The sequence below is a fragment of the Triticum dicoccoides genome, chromosome 5B (assembly GCF_002162155.2).
Source record: "Triticum dicoccoides isolate Atlit2015 ecotype Zavitan chromosome 5B, WEW_v2.0, whole genome shotgun sequence".
Lineage (NCBI taxonomy): Eukaryota > Viridiplantae > Streptophyta > Magnoliopsida > Poales > Poaceae > Triticum > Triticum dicoccoides.
Genome location: NC_041389.1, coordinates 147,680,022 through 147,698,969, shown reverse-complemented (window position 1 = coordinate 147,698,969; position 18,948 = coordinate 147,680,022). Strand labels below are relative to the sequence as shown.

At 50.0% G+C, this 18,948-nt stretch overlaps 2 protein-coding genes across 2 annotated transcripts; one reads left to right on the top strand and one right to left on the bottom strand.

The window, feature by feature from the left end:
• The first annotated feature begins 8,452 nt into the window (after positions 1 to 8,452).
• On the top strand, positions 8,453 to 10,211 carry LOC119307914 (myosin-3-like). Its single transcript, XM_037584012.1, has one exon. It carries the CDS (start codon positions 8,468 to 8,470, stop codon positions 10,052 to 10,054), a length of 1,587 nt encoding a protein of 528 aa, XP_037439909.1. The 5' UTR covers positions 8,453 to 8,467; the 3' UTR covers positions 10,055 to 10,211.
• Positions 10,212 to 14,151: 3,940 nt separating this feature from the next.
• On the bottom strand, positions 14,152 to 14,975 carry LOC119307913 (probable histone H2AXb). Its single transcript, XM_037584011.1, has 2 exons — positions 14,686 to 14,975; positions 14,152 to 14,582 (listed from the first exon to the last, which is right to left on the bottom strand). Exons 1-2 carry the CDS (start codon positions 14,875 to 14,877, stop codon positions 14,361 to 14,363), a joined length of 414 nt encoding a protein of 137 aa, XP_037439908.1. The 5' UTR covers positions 14,878 to 14,975; the 3' UTR covers positions 14,152 to 14,360.
• Positions 14,976 to 18,948: the final 3,973 nt, after the last annotated feature.

Sequence of the window (18,948 nt, the reverse complement as noted above, 5' to 3'; positions counted from 1 at the left end):
AGTGGGAGGCAGACTCACCACTTGGTAGGATTTTATCACTTAGGCGAGCACTAGGCTGCAGCTAAGCCCCCGAGTGGGAGACAGACTCCACAGTCGGTAGGATTTTTATCACTTAGGCGAGCACTGGGCTGAAGCTAAGCCCCCGAGTGGGAGGCAGACTCACCACTCGGTAGGATTTTATCACTTAGGCGAGCACTGGGCTGCAGCTAAGCCCCCGAGTGGGAGGTAGACTCACCACTCGGTAGGATTTTATCACTTCATCTCAGGCGAAATAGATTCGCAGCAAAGGTGATATGTACAAAAGAAATAAACAACAATCATCCGGAAGAAAGTAATATATGTCTTTCGATAGCCAAACTAAGAAGTATTTCTTATTACATCTCATCAGCCTAGATATTTTAAGAGTAAAAAGGGCGGAGCAAATCCGCATTCTAGGCGCGTGGCTCATCTTTATTATGTTCGACGTTGAAGAGATGGTATGCTCCGTTGTGGAGCACCTTGGTGACGACGGAAGGGCCTTCCCAAGCAGGAGCGAGCTTATGAGGTCTCTGCTGGTCCACTCGAAGAACCAGATCTCCTTCTTGAAATGCCCGACCCCTCACATTTCTGGCATGGAATCGACGCAAGTCTTGCTGGTAAATGGTCGACCGGATCAAAGCCATCTCTCTTTCCTCTTCTAGGAGATCGGCTGCATCTTGCCGATCCTGCTCTGCTTCTTCCTCTGAGAAGAGCTTGACCCGAGGTGCATATTGGAGCAAATCACTGGGGAGCACAGCTTCATCTCCGTAGACTAAGAAGAATGGAGTCCTCCCAGTCGACCGGTTAGGGGTTGTCCTCAATCCCCAAAGTACTGATGGGAGCTCATCGACCCAAGCTCCTGCTGCATGTTTCAGGTCATGCATCAACCGAGGTTTCAATCCTTTGAGAATCAATCCATTTGCCCGCTCGGCCTGCCCATTCGACTGAGGATGAGCGACCAAAGCGTAGTCGACTCTCATGCCTTGGGAGGCGCAAAAGGCTTTGAATTCTTCATAATCGAAGTTCAAGCCATTATCTGTGATGATGCTGTGAGGGACACCATATCTGAATATAAGTTCCCTGATGAAGCTCACAGATGTGCTTGCTTCTAGGCTTTTGATGGGCTTGGCTTCGATCCATTTGGTGAACTTGTCGACTGCTACCAGCACATGAGTAAATCCACTCCTGCCCGTCCTCAGAGGTCCAACCATGTCCAGTCCCCAAACGGCGAAAGGCCAGACTAGTGGAATTGTTTTTAGAGCTGACGCGGGTTTATGAGACATGTTGGAGTAAAACTGGCAGCCTTCACACTTGTCCACTATTTCCTTAGCCATCTCGTTGGCCCGCGGCCAGTAAAATCCGGCTCGGTATGCTTTGGCCACGATGGTCCGAGAGGACGCGTGGTGACCACAGGTTCCCGAGTGAAAATCATTGAGGATCACTCGACCTTCCTCTGGCGTGATGCACTTCTGGCAAACTCTAGTTGCACTTTCTCTGAACAACTGCCCCTTTATCACAGTAAAGGCCTTAGATCGCCGGATGATCTGTCGAGCCTCTTCTTCATCCTTCGGAAGTTCTTTCCTAAGAATGTATGCAATGTACGGCACTGTCCAGTACGGAGTGATGACCAGAACCTCCATGACTAAGTCGACCACGGCTGGGATTTCAACTTCAGTCGGATCTGTGTCGCTCTTGGGCTGTGGAGACTCTTCTATGAAGGGATCCTCCTGAACTGAAGGTGAATGAATATGTTCCAAAAACACATTGCGGGGAATGGCCTCTCTCTTTGAACCTATCTTCACCAACTCATCTGCAGCTTGATTTTTCAATCGGGGTACATGGTGAAGTTCCAACCCTTCAAACTTCTTTTCCAGCTTCCTAACAGCATTGCAGTAACCAGTCATGGCTGGACTTCTGACATCCCATTCCTTCATCACCTGATTAACCACCAAATCTGAGTCGTCGTATACCATGAGGCGACGGACGCCGAGTGTAATGGCCATACGCAACCCATATAAAAGTGCTTCATATTCTACTTCGTTATTGGAAGAATCAAAATGAATCTGGAGAACATAGTTAAGCTTGTCTCCACGGGAGGACACCAATACTACTCCAGCACCTGATCCGTTTAGCACCTTGGAGCCATCGAAGAACATAGTCCAATGTTCCGAGTGAACTTGAGTCGGTAGTTGCTGCTCAATCCACTCGACAAGGAAATCCGCGATTGCTCGGGACTTGATAGCTTTCTTTGCCTCAAACTTGATGTCCAGTGGAAGGAGTTCAATCGCCCATTTTTCTACTCGACCAGTTGCATCTCTGTTATTCAGAATCTCAGATAACGATGCGTCGCTGACGATTGTAATAGAGTGATCAGAGAAGTAATGTGCAACCTTCTTCATGGTCATGTAAATTCCATAGACAAGCTTCTGATAATGAGGATATCATTGCTTGGACGGAGTCAAAACTTCAGAGAGATAATAAACTGGGCGTTGAACCTTGTAAGCTTTTCCTTCCTCTTCTCGCTCGACCGTGAGTATTGTACTGACAACTTGTCTAGTGGCTGCAATGTAAAGCAGTAAAGGCTCTTTGCTGATTGGTGCAGCGAGCACCGGCTGGGTCGAAAGCAGGGCTTTGAGCTCTACAAATGCTGCATCAGCTTCTTCAGACCACTCGAACTTATCAGATTTCTTCATCAGTCGGTAAAGAGGCAAGGCCTTTTCTCCGAGACGAGAAATGAATCAACTCAAGGCGGCCAAACAACCAGTCAGCTTCTGAACGTCATGCACTCACACGGGGCGTTTCATTCAGAGGATGGTATCAACTTTTTCTGGATTGGCGTCGATCCCTTGTTCGGAAACGAGAAAACCGAGCAACTTTCCTCGTGGAACTCCGAATGTGCACTTTGACGGATTAAGCTTGATATTGTACCTTCTTAGGTTGGCAAAGGTTTCTGCGAGGTCAGTCAATAGGTCGGAACCTTTGCGAGACTTGACCACGATGTCATCCATGTACGCCTCCACGTTCCAACTGATTTGGGTGAGCAGGCACTTCTGGATCATTCTCATGAACGTGGCTCCAGCATTTTTAAGACCGAATGGCATGGTGACATAGCAAAAACACCCGAATGGGGTGATGAAAGCTGTTTTTATTTCATCGGGGCCATATAGTCGGATCTGATGATACCCGGAATACGCATCTAGGAAAGAGAGGCGCTCACACCCCGCGGTCGAGTCAACAATCTGATCCATACGGGGGAGAGGGAAGTGATCTTTCGGGCAGACCCGATTGATATGCTTGAAATCAATGCACATACGAAGTGAATCGTCCTTCTTGGGGACCATGACGACATTGGCAAGCCACTCGGAGTGGTAGATTTAACGGATGAACTCTGCTGCCAATAGTCGAGCCACTTCTTTGCCGATTGCTTTTCTCTTCTGGATGGCGGACCACTGAAGGTGCTCTTTGACGGGTTTTGCCTTGGAGTCGACATGCAAACGGTGCTCAGCCAGTTCTCTGGGTACACCTGGCATGTCAGAGGGTTTCCATGCGAAGATGTCCCTGTTCTCACGAAGGAACTGGATGAGCGCTTCTTCCTATTTGATGTCGAGTGTTGTTGATATATGAGTCGGGGCAGCATTGGGGTCGGTCGGGTGAATATGAATCAGTTTCATTTCACCAGTCGACTGAAATGCAGTGTCTGTAGTAGGCTTCTTGGCTCGGAGCAAATCACTTGGATCTGCACTCTTCTGATACTCCTGGAATTCAACCGCCGCCATCTGTGCATCGGCGATTTTGGAACCTTTCTGGAAACATTCTTCTGCTTTCTACGGATTGCTAGTGACTGTGATCACACCTTTGGGACCAGGCATCTTCAGCTTGAGGTACACATAGCACGGTCGAACCATGAAACGTTCGTATGCCGGCCTCCCTAGGATGGCGTGATAAGCACTCTAGAAATCCACGACTTCAAATGTCAACTTTTCCTTACGATAATGCTTGGAATCAGCGAAAACCACGTCGAGAGTGATCTGGCCAAGTGATTCGGCTTTCTTCCGGGGATAACGTTGTGAAAGCTCATATTGCTCTTGCTAAGCTTGGACATCGGGAAGCCCATCCCCTTCAAGGTTTCAGCATGCAGGATATTCAGACCGCTACCACCATCCATCAGCACTTTAGTCAGTCGAGTGCCACCGATCACCGGGTCGACCACTAGCACTTTCCTCCCAGGGGTGACTACGCGAGCAAGATGGTCTGACTGGTCGAATGTGATGGCTGTCTGGGACCATTTTCAGGTACGTGGTCGTTGTCGCCGGAGCAACCATATTCACCTCTGCGTTGATAACCTTCAACCAACTCTTGCTCTCAACATCAGCGAAAATCATGAGAGTGGAATTGACCTTGGGGTAACCATCGTCTTCTTCCTCTTCCTCATCTATGCCCGACTCTTTCTCATTCTCATTGGGTTGTTTCTCCCGGAACTGTTGGATCAAGAGTTGACATTGCCGAGTGGTATGCTTTGGGTAAATCAAATTACCTTCTTCATCTTTCCTCGTGTGGATGTGACACAGCAAATCCAGCACATCATTTTTGGCTTGATCCTTTACCTTCTTGTGGGGCCAGGGCCCCTTAGGTTTTCCCTTAAACTTTCCTTGAGCCACTACTGCAAACTCACCAGGTGCCGCTGGCTCAGCTTTACGCTTTTGTTTTCGACTGGAACCACCTCCACCAGCCTCTTGGCCGACTGGTTTACTCTTCCCGCTACGGAGTCGATCCTCTTCTTCTTCGTTAGCATACCGGGTGGCTATCTCCATCATCCGGGTCAGAGTCATATCCCCAGTCTGACCGAACTTCAGAACCAACTCTCGATACTTGACGCCTTCCTTGAAAGCGCACACTGCCTGATGCTCTGATACATTCTCAACGGTGTGATGCAAAGTGGTCCACCTCTGAATGAGTCCCTCAAAGTCTCATTCGGCTTCTGCACACAATGCTGCAACTCGGGAAGCCCTGCTGGCCGCTTGCACGTGCCCTCAAAGGTTCTTACGAACACCTGAGATAGCTCTTCCCAACTGTGTATACTGTCCGGGGCCAACTGAGCCAACCACGCTCGGACTGACCCTTCCAACATAAGAGGGAGATGCTTCATTGCTATCTCATCGTTTCCGCCTCCAATTTGCACAGCCACTCGGTAATCTTCAAGCCAAGTTTCAGGCTTGGATTCTCCAGTGAACTTACTGACTCCTGTTGCCAATTTGAAGTTGGGAGGAATCACTGCTGTCCTGATGGCCTGCTGAAACACTCTGGGCCTGAAACATGTAATCTGCTGCCACTCGGACGATCTCTGCCCAGGCCTTCTCTGTGCGCTCTATTCCGGTCGACTAGGCCTTGGACGAGAATGGATCTCGCATCGAAGCCCGGCTCCCTTGGGTCGACTGGAGCTCTACGCTCGTCCCTGTGACGGCGTCTGTCATCGTTCTGTCGAGGCACGTATGACGCACTCCTCGGAGGAGGCGTTGGCACTCGACGATGATTGTCGCGATCGAACTGACGATCGTACTGCCCACGGCCTTCACGCCGCGGGGGTAATCTTGGGCTATGGGCCGACTGAACTGTATCTGCTACCACGGATCTGCTGTGTATCCTATTCCGCGACTGAGACACCACAGAATTCTGCTCTCCTGCTGCTCAGAGCAAGGCCCGGATCTGCTCCAACCCTCGGCCAGCCTCTGACTAGGAAGGTTGAATCGACTCTACAATTTGGGCCACAGCAGTGAGGTTCTGAATCGGAGTACGGTATATCTTAGGTGGAGGCGGGAAAAGCTGTCGTCGACTGGACTCAGGGACTCGCTCCCGGGCTCGCTCATCGAGAGCACGCTGCAAGTTCTCCAGTCGAGTGCGCTCAGCCAAATTAGCCAAGCGCACCTCCTCCAAGGCCCGAGCCTCGGGAGTTTCTCCAACGATGGGCGTGTGAAGTGCGTCCATGTTGCGGCGACGAAGATCCTCTCTCTGGTGCGAAGAGAGAGGTTTGGGATGATACTCCTCGTGGACCCGTGATGGATCGCCGCCAGCCTCTTCGCCGTCCTCGCGGCGAAAGCCAGGTGGGCCACGCGGACCATCGACCATCAGGACTTCAGCCGCAGGATCGCTGCTATCGCACTCGGATGCCGTCTCCGCGGAGCCAGTCGACAGATCGAACAGGCCGTGGAGAGTTTCATCAGGCTCGATTGCCGCAACTTGATGAGTGGCCGAACATCGAGCCACCGCATGCTTCACCCACCACTGAAGCCGCGACCGAGCGGATCGCTTGCGGCGGCGAATAGCGGGGAGGGAAGATGTCACCGGAGCCGACTGATACTGGGTCGACGGCTGCCGAAGAAGGACGCCACGAACGCACGCGCGAAAGTGTGTCGCCCCTCAGACGGGGAGCGCCTCAACATCGAGCGGAGCTTCCTAAAGCCACGCCGAGTCGTCGGCGACGAAAACGAGCACGCCGAGACGGATCTCGCGGCCCTCAACTATCTCGCCGCCAGAAACCATGATGATGATCGGAAAAACTTGCAACTTCACCAATAAGTCGCTAAGACACCTGCTCCAAGGTGGGCGCCAACTGTCGTGGTTCTAAGTCTGATAGTAGAAAGGGGGGTAGGTATGGAGAGGCAAGATCTCAGCTATGGCGAAGGTGTACACACGGAGTTTACGAGTTCAGGCCCTTCTCGGTGGAAGTAACAGCCCTACGTCTCGGTGCCCGGAGGCGGTCGATTGGATTATGTGAGTGATATTACAAGGGGTGCGAACCCCTGTGCCAGAGGAGGAGGGTAGCTTATATAGAGTTCGCCAGGACCTCTCCCGCCCTCCATTACAAGGGACTAAATGTACATAAAGTGCTGGCGTTACTGGTAACGCCAACCTTAAGTGCTATTAATGGCCTTAAAGACTATGGAGTGAATGCGCGACCGTTGTACGCTGGGTGACTCCTGGTCTTCGAGAGGTCGAGTGATTCTCGTGTTAGTCGAGTGACTATAGGTTGGGAGACTCCCGAGTGACATGGTGTCGAGTGGATTGCACTCGGCACCTTTGACCGGGGGTATCACGGAGTCTCTTGACCTTCTTGTCTTCTTGGTTAGTGACCTTGGGTAGGACGAATAGGTCAGGCCTATGACCCTATCCCAGGTATGTATCCTCATCACTCAACACGTTTAACACTTACTAGGCTTCTTAACCCAAAGGGGCAGATCCAATTAATCTCAACCGTTAAATCATGTCAATCCAACGACCTAAATTGCTTCAATGTCGAGCGTTCAACACGTTTAACGTGCAGTTAATTTCATGCCAAATATAGTATTAATCACATAATAACACACAAATAATATTCTACTTAATATCCGCATACACTTAATATACTTTCAAATTAACGTGCATTGCACGTACACATTGACTAGAGAACATAAATAAGAAACTTTACGTAATTGCTTCGTAGAGCTCGTGTATGTATCATTTTCGGTTCTACATATATGTCCTTTTATTTTTGATTCGAGGGAATGTCATCATCCCTCACTTTATTGTTATCAAATATTTTATATCATGAAAAGAAAATACTCTCACGCTCTTATATTTCTTTACAGAGGGAGTAGTTGTTACATAATCCACAAGTAAGAAAATAATAGAACTAGGGGATTCACGGCCACTCGAGGTCCATCAACCCAAACATTGTGATTGTGACCAGCCTCCCTAGCTAAACCATGAGCAGCAGAATTAGCATCCCTATTACACAACAAGAATTCAACTCTACTGAAAGTACTCCCTCCATCCGAAAATACTTGTTATCAAAATGGATAAAAGGAGATGTATCTAGAACTCTAGATGCATCTCCTTTTATCCATTTTGATGACAAGTATTTTCGGGCGGAGAGAGTAGTAAGCTGAATACAAATATCCTCAAAGTATGGAACAACTACTGTTGATGAGAATTCTCCTCCATTCATAGTCTCAATGGCCTCAAGAAAGAAAAAATCAGACTCCATAATAATTCTGTCAAAACGCTTACTAGGCTCCTTACAAAAATGACAAGAAAACAAGAGCATCAGTTTTTTTATATAGGAGAAAAAAACAAACAAACAAGAGCAAGCCAAGCACCGGAGATTCCCTCGCACGGGCTATTCCTTCGCTCTGCGTCACACACGTATTTTCTGGCCTGCGATTCAATGCGCTGCGGCACGCGATAAGCCTGCGCGCTACGGCTCATCTAGGCCGTCCGTTCGTTTCCATTCAAACCCTCTCGCCCACCCAACGGTCGTCTCGCAGCATCTCTCACCTACGGACCCACCATTACTTCTCTCGCAGGCATGTGGGCCAGTAAAACGGTGGACCCACGGGTCAGCGAGACGCTCCCGCTGCATAAATCCGCACCGGGAACCGTCTCATTTCAGCCACACGCGAACCCTAGGATAGACATGGCCAAGAAAAAGTCCTCCTCCTCCGCCGCCGCCGCCGCCGCCAACGGCAACGACGCCGCCACCGCCGCCGCCGCCAACGGCAATGGCAACGGCAGTCACGCCGCCGCGTCCAACGGCAACGGCAACCACGCTGCCCCGGTGCTGGCGCCGGGGATGGAGGAGAAGCGGGACTCATCGCCGGTACGGGACCGGAAAGCGGAGCAGCTCAAGACGCTCAACTCCATGCTCCTCAAGGAGGCGGTCGAGCGGCGCGGCCAGGTGGCGGCGCTCACGGCGCGCCTCGAGGAGATCTCCGCCGATGGCGACGCGCTCGACGCCGCCGAGCGCGCAGTCGCGCAAGCCGCCCTCGCCGCGCCCCTCCGCGCCGCGGCCGACGAGGCATCCGCGCTCCGCTCACGCCTCGCCGCCGTCCAGGACTCCCTCCGGCTCGCGGAATCGAAGGCCGCGCTCGAGGCGGGCGCCAAGGACGATGCCAGCGCGCGCCTTGAGGCGGTCGCTGGGGAGAAGGCACGGTTCCTGAAACTTCTCCAGGTCAAGGAGGCGGAGGTGGCGTCCATATCCAACAAGGTCGCGAGCCTGTCGGCCATGATGGCAGAGTTGGAGGGCAACAATTCCGAGCTGTTGAGTCAGAATGGCGAACTCATGAAGCAATTGGAGGACACAAAGGAGGCGGTTCGGGTGGTCTCCTGCCAGAAGGCAGAGGTGGAGAGAAGCTTCCAGGAATTCAAAAAAGAATCTGAGGCGTTCCGGGTGGAAATGGAGGGGCAGTTTAAGGCGAAGGTGGAGGAACTGAAGGTGCTGGGATCCAAGAAGGCTGAGATGGATGCAAGGGTGGCCTCTTTGGAAACAGAGCTCGCATTGTCTGTGACTAAGACAGGGGGATTAGAGGCTGAAGTAATGGCAAAGAAGAGGGAGCTTGATTTGTTGAAGGGCAAAAGTGATAAGCTCCAATCAGAGGTTGCTGAAGCAGAGAAGAAACACAGCATGTCTGCAGAAGAGGTTGAGAGGCTCAGGGTGGAATTGGGTGTGTTGGCGAAGGCAAAGGAGGTTGCTTCCAAGGCATTCGATGCTGAGAAGACTGAAATCGTGAAGGAATTGGAGAGCCTCAAGAGGAAGGTGGAGGAAATCCAGGCTGACAAGGAGGCAGCCGAGGGGGTGACACGTGAGAAGGATGCTCAGACCGTTAAGCTGAGGGCTGAGTTGGAGGAGCTCCATGTTTCCATGTCACAGCTCCAAACATCATGTGATGAACTTGATACCGAGCAGTCACGCCTGCAGAGCGAGAATAATTCAGTTCAGAAAGCACTGGATGCTGAGAAGGCTGAAGCAGGGAAGCTGATGTCTAAAATCAAGGCACTGGAGAACTGCAATGGTAAAATGGACAGTGAGATTGGAGAGTTGAGGGTTGCATTGAAGGAAAAGAATGGGAAGATCGAGGCCCTTACCAGTGAGGCTGACGTGCTGCAGCTCGCAGTGGCTGAAGCGCAGAAGAAGAACAAGGGTGGTATCTGGGCGTGGGTGTATGCCGCCACCACCACCATGGTGGCCGCAATCTCCCTGATCTATGCTGCCAGGGGCCATTGAAGGAGTGCACTTTTCTTTTTCTTTTTTCTGTGTTGATCCTCTATTTGCATGCTAGTATGGCACTCGAAATGGTCAGGTCGCTATCTTAGCTGCATCACATATGATGAATCGGCTGTTACTATGCAATGAAATCAATTTTTTGCTTGCATTCTGGTAATATGTTTGTTCTTGTTGCTGTTGATGTTCATGTGTTTCGTCTTTGAAGTTCTGTAGCATGGTGATTGCTGGATGTTTTGCTGTCAGGGCAAGCATTAAGGGTATATGGGGATTTCCTGTTTGTGTTGTTTTATCATATCGGCTTGCACGATGGACCTTGAGCTGGTAGGATGTTACAGTTGTTACTTGGCCAGTACTGGGATGTGTTATAGACTTCTTTCCAGTGCTTGGTGATAACTAAACTGAGAGTTGTATTCTCTCATTTTGAATTTGCTACTTTTTGCATTGGCACTACCTTTGCATCATGAGCAAATATCCGTGCGTCCTGCGCCGATAGCACTAGGACGCAAGGATTGCTTTCCAGTTTCCACAGAAATATGGTTGTACAGTGGTTTCGTTGTAACAACTACTGGTTTCGTTGTCCTGCTTTTGCTCATGTATGTAGAGAAATGCAAAGAAGGGCCTTTCTGAACCACGTGAAAACACTATGAAGAGGGCCAAAAGGGATCTCAACATCACTTCAAAGTTGACAAAAGCACAAGGAATTGTCTCTCTTTGAAGTGTTACATAGCACCAAGTTGTACGGCATCTTCCTGGGATGCGTTGAGGTAAAAGCTGTGAGTGTTGGTCATTCATATAGGTGAGAAGATAATTCAAGTTCCTGTCAAAAAAAGATAATTCAAGCGAAGAAAACAGGGTCGTAATAGCCAATAGTGTAATACCAGAATACAGAGGAACAGAACTACGCTTTGTCTTAAGGGTTAGGTTTGCGTTGTGATAATTTACGCACTGCACTTGATTCAACCGGCTCCCTCTGTAATTTACAACCAGGATACACAGAATAAACAAAGACTACATATTGTCTTGAGATGAAAATTATTCTGTGCTTGCTATATTGCTAAAAAATGATTGGTCAGATGGGTAACAGTGTACAGCTTGTTTGTTCTGTGCTCTATATTGCTAAAATTATCCGATGCATGACTGTTACATTGTAGAGGATTTCTGGTCTGGGTTGTGTTGGCATCCTGGAGCCTCGAACCAACTGAGGAGGATTAGTGAACAATTTATGCTGAGAATGGAGCAAATTGAACTTACAATCATATTCTCAGAAACATTCAGGAAGTTTTGCATGCCTTTTTTTTGTGTGTGTGTGGAGGGGAAGAAGCTTACAAACTTGCTTCAAAGAAATAGTACCGTCGCATTTCTGAATCTTGCCATGACTGAAGATACGCAGATGTTTCAGTGCTAAAAAGGATTCTAAACCTTATATTCAATCTACGAAAGAGCACTCATACATCATCATGAATTACTGTTGGGGTAAACACCAAATAGCTGAGCTGAACAATCACATTTGCCAGCAAGAACAAACTTGGGCATTCGCTTAACAGAAGAACGCCCACGGGCCAGAAAGTAATCCACAGAATCACAACAGTCCAGCGCCATTCATTAATCAGACTAAACAGAACTAGCACCTCCGTTTCATGCAGATTGACAAGATTTTTTCACATTGACAAATCACAGGGAGTAATATAGGATTTGGATCGCCGATCGTTTGAAGAAGCGTGGTTGGCCATGTCCCGTGCCCTCTCTGCAAAAGGGAACAAGAGACGAGCGCACACGTTTTCTTCAAATGTCGGTACACTATTAGGCTCTGGAGATCTGTCATCGCGAAGCTTGGACTCACACAATTGGACACATCCGACTGGCACCTTCACACATCCGTTTACGAGTGGTGGAACAGAAGAACCGACAACCGTAACCCCAACCGGCAGCTATTGCCTCCCTCACCATGCTTGTCACTTGGACCATTTGGAATGAGAGGAATGATCGGGTTTTCCACACAAATCCGCACCACCACCCATCCTACTTCGCACCATCTTGGAGGAGGCCAAACTTTGGGTCACCACAGGCGCGAAAAGACTAGGGCATATAATTTTGCGTGAGTAATTGTCATGCCGTGTATATGAGTGTGTTGTATAACTCTTAACTCTATTCTCCCTTATTTAATGGATGAGGCAAACCTTATGCCTCCGTTTTGAAAAAAAATTATTCTGTGCTTGCTATATTGCTAAAAAATGATTGGTCAGATGGGTAACAGTGTACAACTTGTTTGTTTTGTGCTCTATATTACTAACATTATTCTATGCATGACTGCTACTCCCTCCGTTCCTAAATATAAGTCTTTTTAGACATTTTAAATGGATTATAACATATGAATGTATATAGACATATTTTAGAGTGTAGATTCACTCATTTTGTTTCATATGTAGGCACTCGTTAAAATCTCTAAAAAGACTTATATTTGGGAACCGAGGGAGTACATTGTAGAGGATTTCTGGTACGGGTTGTGTTGGCATCCTGGAGCCCCGAACCAACTGAGGAGGACTACTGAAAATGCTGAGAATGATGCAAATTGAACTTATAATCTGTTAGAGTACGTAATGGGCCTAATGGGCCCATTAGTCTTAGGGTTAATTAGAGATAAGGGTCGTTTGCTTAGAGGTCAAGTAAGCCTTGCTTGAGAGTCAAGTAAACTTCTCTATATAAAGAGAGTAGATGTATCAATCTAATCAAGCAAGAATTAAGAAGAAAATCCCTTCCCTCCTGCCCGGCCATGGGCAAAAAGGCCCCCGGCCGGCCCTCTCGCGCCCTCCTTCTAGCAACGCCATAACAATTTGGTATCAGCTAGGTTCGGTTCGATCATGTCTTCACCGCCGCCAAGCCCGTCTCTTCCGCTGCCGGTCACCTTGTCGCCTCCGGCGACCACAATGACCGTCACCCCGCTCCTGCCCGTGCCGGGATCCTCTGTCGCGCCCGCCCCCACCGTCCTCACCTGGGAGGAGGTGTTCGGGGTGTGGCGGGACCTAACCCAGTCGGTCCAGGAGATCCACCTGTTCTTGGCCGGGTCCTACGGGCCGCACTCGGTTGCGCCGCCCATCGCCGTCCCCGCGCCGCCATGGTTGTCGTGGCAGCCGCCGCACCAGGCGGCCTTCGCCGGGCCGCTGCAGCTGCCATCCATCGCCACCACCGCCCAGCCCTGGCTGCAGTGGCAGCCGCCGCTCCTAGCGGCCTCCGTCGCGCCCGGCGCGACAGCACAGCAGCCGCTGCAGCTGCAGCAGCCACCGCCGGACAGCTTCGTCGCCCAGTATGGGATGCCCTAAGAAGGGAGTGCGACGACCTCGTTCCCATCAGCGTCGCCGCCATCCCAAGGCGTCCACATCCAGCAGATCAAGTCCCTGCCGTCTCCGTCACCGCTTCCGTCTTGGATCGCTACAAGACCTTTTCACATTGACAGATCACAGGGAGTAACAACGAGAACTAGATTGCTAGTATTCCATTCCAATCAGATTCATCGTCGATACACCAAACAAAACATTCACCCAGAACTAATCCAACAACCTAAAGCATCATCATACTAGAAAAACAGTACATAGCTACCTTGCAATTATGAATTCATTTGTGCTAGTTGAAACAACTTCCACTATGAAAATGGCATAATGGGATGAACAGTATGATGTGCTCACTATATTGCTAAAATGATTGGTAACATTTTTACTGTTTCTTTTATCCTTGTTAGTCTGCAAGATTATACGCTTAACTACTACTCCTTTCGTTTCAAATTACTCGTCGCTGAGATGGATGTATCTAGAACTAAAATACATCTCGATACATCAATATGCGTGACAAGTAATTCGGATGGAAGTACATTATACAGGGTTTCTGAAGGGGGTTGTCTTGGCGGAGCTATCTTGGCATCCTGGAAGTTTACCCTGAAACTGGTGAGAAATAGTACCATCGCACCTTTCTGAATCTTGGCGAATTAGGCACGACTGAAGACATGAAGACTGCCAGAAAATACTCTATGGAACGACAACAGGCCATCAACATTCATTCAGACTAAAACTGTAAAAATATGGTTTCACCATTCATTCCGCACCATAAAGATCAATAAGATGTTTTCATGTTGACATATCAGAATGAGTAATAATAAGAACCAGATTGCCAGTATTTCATTCCAACCAGATTCATCATCGATACACCAACCAAAACATTGACGAGAACTAATCTAACAACCTAAAGCATCGCCATACTAGAAAAAGAACAGAGTCCTCAAATCTTCTGTGATGATGCTGGTTTGATCTGCGAGGCTCTAGAACTCCTGGGACGCGGAGCCGATGTCGCCCTTGCCCTTGCCGACTTTCTTGGGGAGCAGCGTGGTGTGGATGTTGGGCAGCACACCACCGGCGGCGATGGTGACCGCGCCCAGAAGCCGGCTCAGCTCCTCATCGTTGCGGACCGCCAGCTGGATGTGGCGCGGCACGATCCGGGTCTTCTTGTTGTCGCGCGCAGCGTTGCCGGCGAGCTCCAGGACCTGAAGAGAAGAAAAACAAAGAATCGAATAGCCGTGAGGGGACGGAACAGGAGAATGCCGATGGGTAACGAAACGGAAACGCGGAGAGGGTTGAAGCGGTTACCTCAGCGGCGAGGTACTCGAGGACGGCGGAGAGGTAGACGGGGGCGCCGGCGCCTACGCGCTGGGCGTACTTGCCGATCTTGAGGTACCTGGCGATGCGGCCGACGGGGAACTGGAGGCCGGCCTTGGAAGACCGCGAGACGGTCTTGGACACCGCCTTGCCCTTGCCCCTCCCGCCGCCGGCAGAACTCATCTTCTGGTCGCTACGGACGGTGGACGCGAGGATACAGTGGTTGCCGCAGAGATTGCCGGAGTCGGACGGATTATTGAGGGAGGAATGTGGAGAATGGTGTACCCGCGGGGACGGTGGTGTGATTATATAGAAGGAAAGGGTGGTGCGTGATTGGTGGGGAGGGTTAGGCCGTGGATCGGTGACGTGGAGGGGCCCGATGCCGTCAGATGGAGGACGAGGAGGGGAATTTTGGGGGGTTGGCGCGGATCGGGAGTTTGGAGGGAGACGGAAAAGTTTGGAATGGAAAGTGATTAGAGGAGGGAGAGCACGGGAAATCTCTCAGTTTTGGGTCCAAGATGGGCCCATGCGTCAATGGCCTGTTGACTTACTGTCGTAGCTGGACCACATGTGACACGTGGCTAACTGGTTCACATCATTTTGGGTTGGAGTTCACGGATTTCATTTTACAATTCCGACCCCAACTTGTTTGGCTGTCACGCGAGGGCAGCAGTAGGCACCCGTTGATCGGCGTGGCAGATGTGAATCGTGTGGGCCGTTGGATTTGGCCAAACGGTTTGGGTTACCTGCATCATTTTTTACACATTTGCATACTTGTTTCAGTTGGGTCTGACTGAGCAAATGCAGGTCAAAAATCAACATCTGCACTTAGTTTGGTTGCTTGCATGTCCTCTTCATGCGTCGTAACAATGTCTCTACGCACCGCGTTTGGTTGTTCACATTGTATGTGCTCACACGGGTGCACGTTGTTTAGTTACATACGAGCATAGAGTTGTGCTCACCTTGTATCATACTTGGTGAGCTTACCGATACTACTGCACCTTACACATGATCACACCAAGCACACCAACGCCACAGCACCGCTATGACGATGAACTGGACGAAGGTGATGAAGTTATTCAGCCCTAACGGTTGATCCATCTTCTTGCCAACCTCAACCTTGTTGCGTGAATGCTCTCGCACATATTTGGAGTAAGCATCTTCTGCCGCCTGCCTAGTCTTAAACCCTCCTCAGTGATTGATGTCGTTGTACCCTGAAACTTGTTTGTTGCAAACTTCCCATGAACTGTAAACCCTTGGAACTGTACCTTCGAACACCACATACCCCTTAGCCTGGGAGTGCAGACGAGCAACAAGTTCAAGCAACAAGCATTGGAACACACAAACAGCAAGCAATGAAGAACTCTAGGAGCAAACAATGAAGGAGAATAGCATTAGTAAGTATGCATGATCATAGCAAGTTCAACCTAGCACTACTTTGGTGTCATCCTACCACCACATCCAAAAGAGGGTGTCATCCTACCATCGCAAGTTCGTGATCACCGCGAGGATCACCGTGAGGGGTTAGTATATACCACCTCACCAAAATATACACACCATAAGATTGTTTTCAAGCCCTAACTACGAAAAATATATGTCGTCATCGTCGTCGTCATCCTTGTCGCCATCGCCGTCAAGGATCATGCACGCCGTCGCCACCAGCAGAAGTAGCACTAATAGCAGTGCTTTCCCAGCCAGGTCCTCGGCCAGAGCACCCTGTGGTCTGCTCCCATGGCAACAAACCCAACACACTGGGCTTTGTTGTCCAGTAGGTGGCCGAGAGTCACCATGAGAGCCTCTAGGCTGAAGCCAATTTGATACATGACGACACTGTAGAGCTTAGGGTGGACGTCCACACTCTTGCTCTCCCTGATGGCGGTGCCCACCTGCCTCAGTCATGCTGCTAAAGACGCTCAGCTCCTCCTCCATGAAGCCTGCCCACTTCCTCTTCCTATCAAGCACAGGAACATGCTCAGCATCCTTCTTAGGAGCATCAACGTTGATGGTGTCTGACTCCTGGGTGTCTGGATACTCCGGCATCAACGGGCCCAGCGGCTGACCAGAGCCCATGGCATGCTTGTCAGTTGCCAGCCCGAAAGAGAAGATTTGTTGCATCTGGTAGTAGTTCTGGATAGGGGTGTTGAGGAACTCTGCGTCCTTGGGGTGAGGCTAAGAAGAAACAGGGTCGACAAGTTAGTTAGTATGGAAATGGTTCATAGGCTTGAACTGGTGGTCTGTTAGAATGGCATGGTTTCTGAGCTAATCACTACATGGCCTTGGTAGTGCTTTGCCCCTCTTGAAGGATCGAGCAGGTGTCCTCATCCCATGAAGCACCGGTAAGGTCTCTGAGCTTGGACGCTTGGATCCATCGAGCTATCCACTTCCTCAAGTGGTTGTACACCTGGGTCGAGGTGACCTCCTGTACACAGAAGTCGAACACCTGCTTTGCAACAAGGTTCAAGTGCACCTCCGTGAAGCCCTTGTTAGTCCTAACCCCACTAGCTATGATCTCACACATTTTGTTAAGCACAAAAGTGGAGAGGAACAGCTGCCATTTCATGTTGTTCCCCCTGCCATTCTCCTTCTTCTTTGTTGCTGCCTTTTGAGCAACAACATTGGGTTGAGCCAGCACACATGGAGGAACCATAGGCAGAACCTCGAAAACATCCGAATCAAGAGGCATATGTTCCATAGGAGGTTGGAGTCCTCGACGTAGGACGGCGGGATCCGGCTCTCGGACAGCATGATGGCCTGACTAAATTCTTGTGTGGTCATGTCCTACAAACGTAAGTGTCATCAACACCACAAGACACTACACATGGACGGTATGAACTAGCAGTACAACATGGACAGGTCGAACTAGCAGTACATCTTGGACAGTATCTAGCGGTACAACATGGATAGATTGAACTAGCAGTACATTTTGGACAGATCAAACTAGAATTACATCATGGACAGATCAAACTAGCAGTAACACATGCACAAGCGTACCACAGCTAAAGCATACCACAACATAACTGAGCACTAATTATGGACACATGCATGATCTTGTTCAACACTTGCACACTAGCATACCACTGATTCATCCATGACCACTAACTACCAACACCTGCCCACATGGAAACAACCCCTAGCATGCTCCAAATTAATCACAACTAGCTACCACAACATCACAGTCAAACAGATCGAACGACCTAACCTTAGCATATAGACAGATCTAGCTAGAACTAGAAGAGAGGAGGTGGTGACTGAACTTACATAGGCCATCAGAACGGCCTCGGAGGAGGTGCCTGGCACATCCGCGCAGAGGAGGAGTCGACCCGCCGCCATAGTCAACCTATCGCCGGAGTAGATGCGACGCTTACCTCGTCGTCGAAGTGGATATGCGCTAGAAGGAAAGCTCGAGAGCAGGGAAATGGTGGCGGGAGTTTTGCCGTGGCGGTGACCTCGATATATAGGGCGACCGAATTGGCAGGCGATGAGTCGAATTTGTCCTGCCTCTTTTTCAGAGATGCGCCATCGCTCCCGCCATCTCCCTTCTCTGTGCGGCACGACGCGGTGTTCCCCTCCCCTACATCGCTCAAACCTGGCTCGCTGGAAACGGTCGATTCGGCCGTTCCTAGCGGGCCAGTCCGAGGGGTGCATTGAGGTTCATGCTATGCGGGCCAAACGGTAAACACATGCATCCAAACAGCCCATTTTCATCCCCGTGCGGGCCTGGCTGGGCCTAATGTAGGCTACCAAATGCGTCCTTTGCCTCATCACCCTTTCCCTCTGCGTCTTGCGCGCATTGACAATCAGTTTGTGCACATGATGGCCTCCGCACTTGTCGGCCGCCTGCGCTCGATGTCCCTCTAGCCACTAAGGAAGACACAAAGTTGGTCGCAAAAACACCTTCTTGTCATGGCCGCAACAATTATCGTCATCGGTTGTAGCAAAAGCCAACGACGGTTGCAGCAAAAACATCATCGCCGGTGATAGCTCAACGTGTGCGTCGCCACATCATCCTGCCCCGCGGGGTCGCAACAATTTTCACCACCGGTCGTAGCACCCGCTGATGACGTTCAAGTGAAAACTCATCGTCGCTTGTTGTAGCTCGTTGTGACGCCTCCATGGGTTATATGATATCTTTCTTTTGATGCATGCCCATGGAAACATACCTAACCCCACAAAGAACTATCACATAGACCATGAGCTAGTACACAAAACGTAATGGACAATGCTTAACATACCATGAGATCACTTGATCCCACA

Coding starts and splice junctions, on each gene's coding strand:
- LOC119307914 (XM_037584012.1), top strand. CDS start 8,468: ATGGCCAAGAAAAAGTCCTCCTCCTCCGCCGCCGCCGCCGCCGCCAAC.
- LOC119307913 (XM_037584011.1), bottom strand. CDS start 14,877: ATGAGTTCTGCCGGCGGCGGGAGGGGCAAGGGCAAGGCGGTGTCCAAG. Junction 14,583..14,685: donor TCGAGTACCTCGCCGCTGAG/GTAACCGCTTCA, acceptor TCTTCTCTTCAG/GTCCTGGAGCTCGCCGGCAA.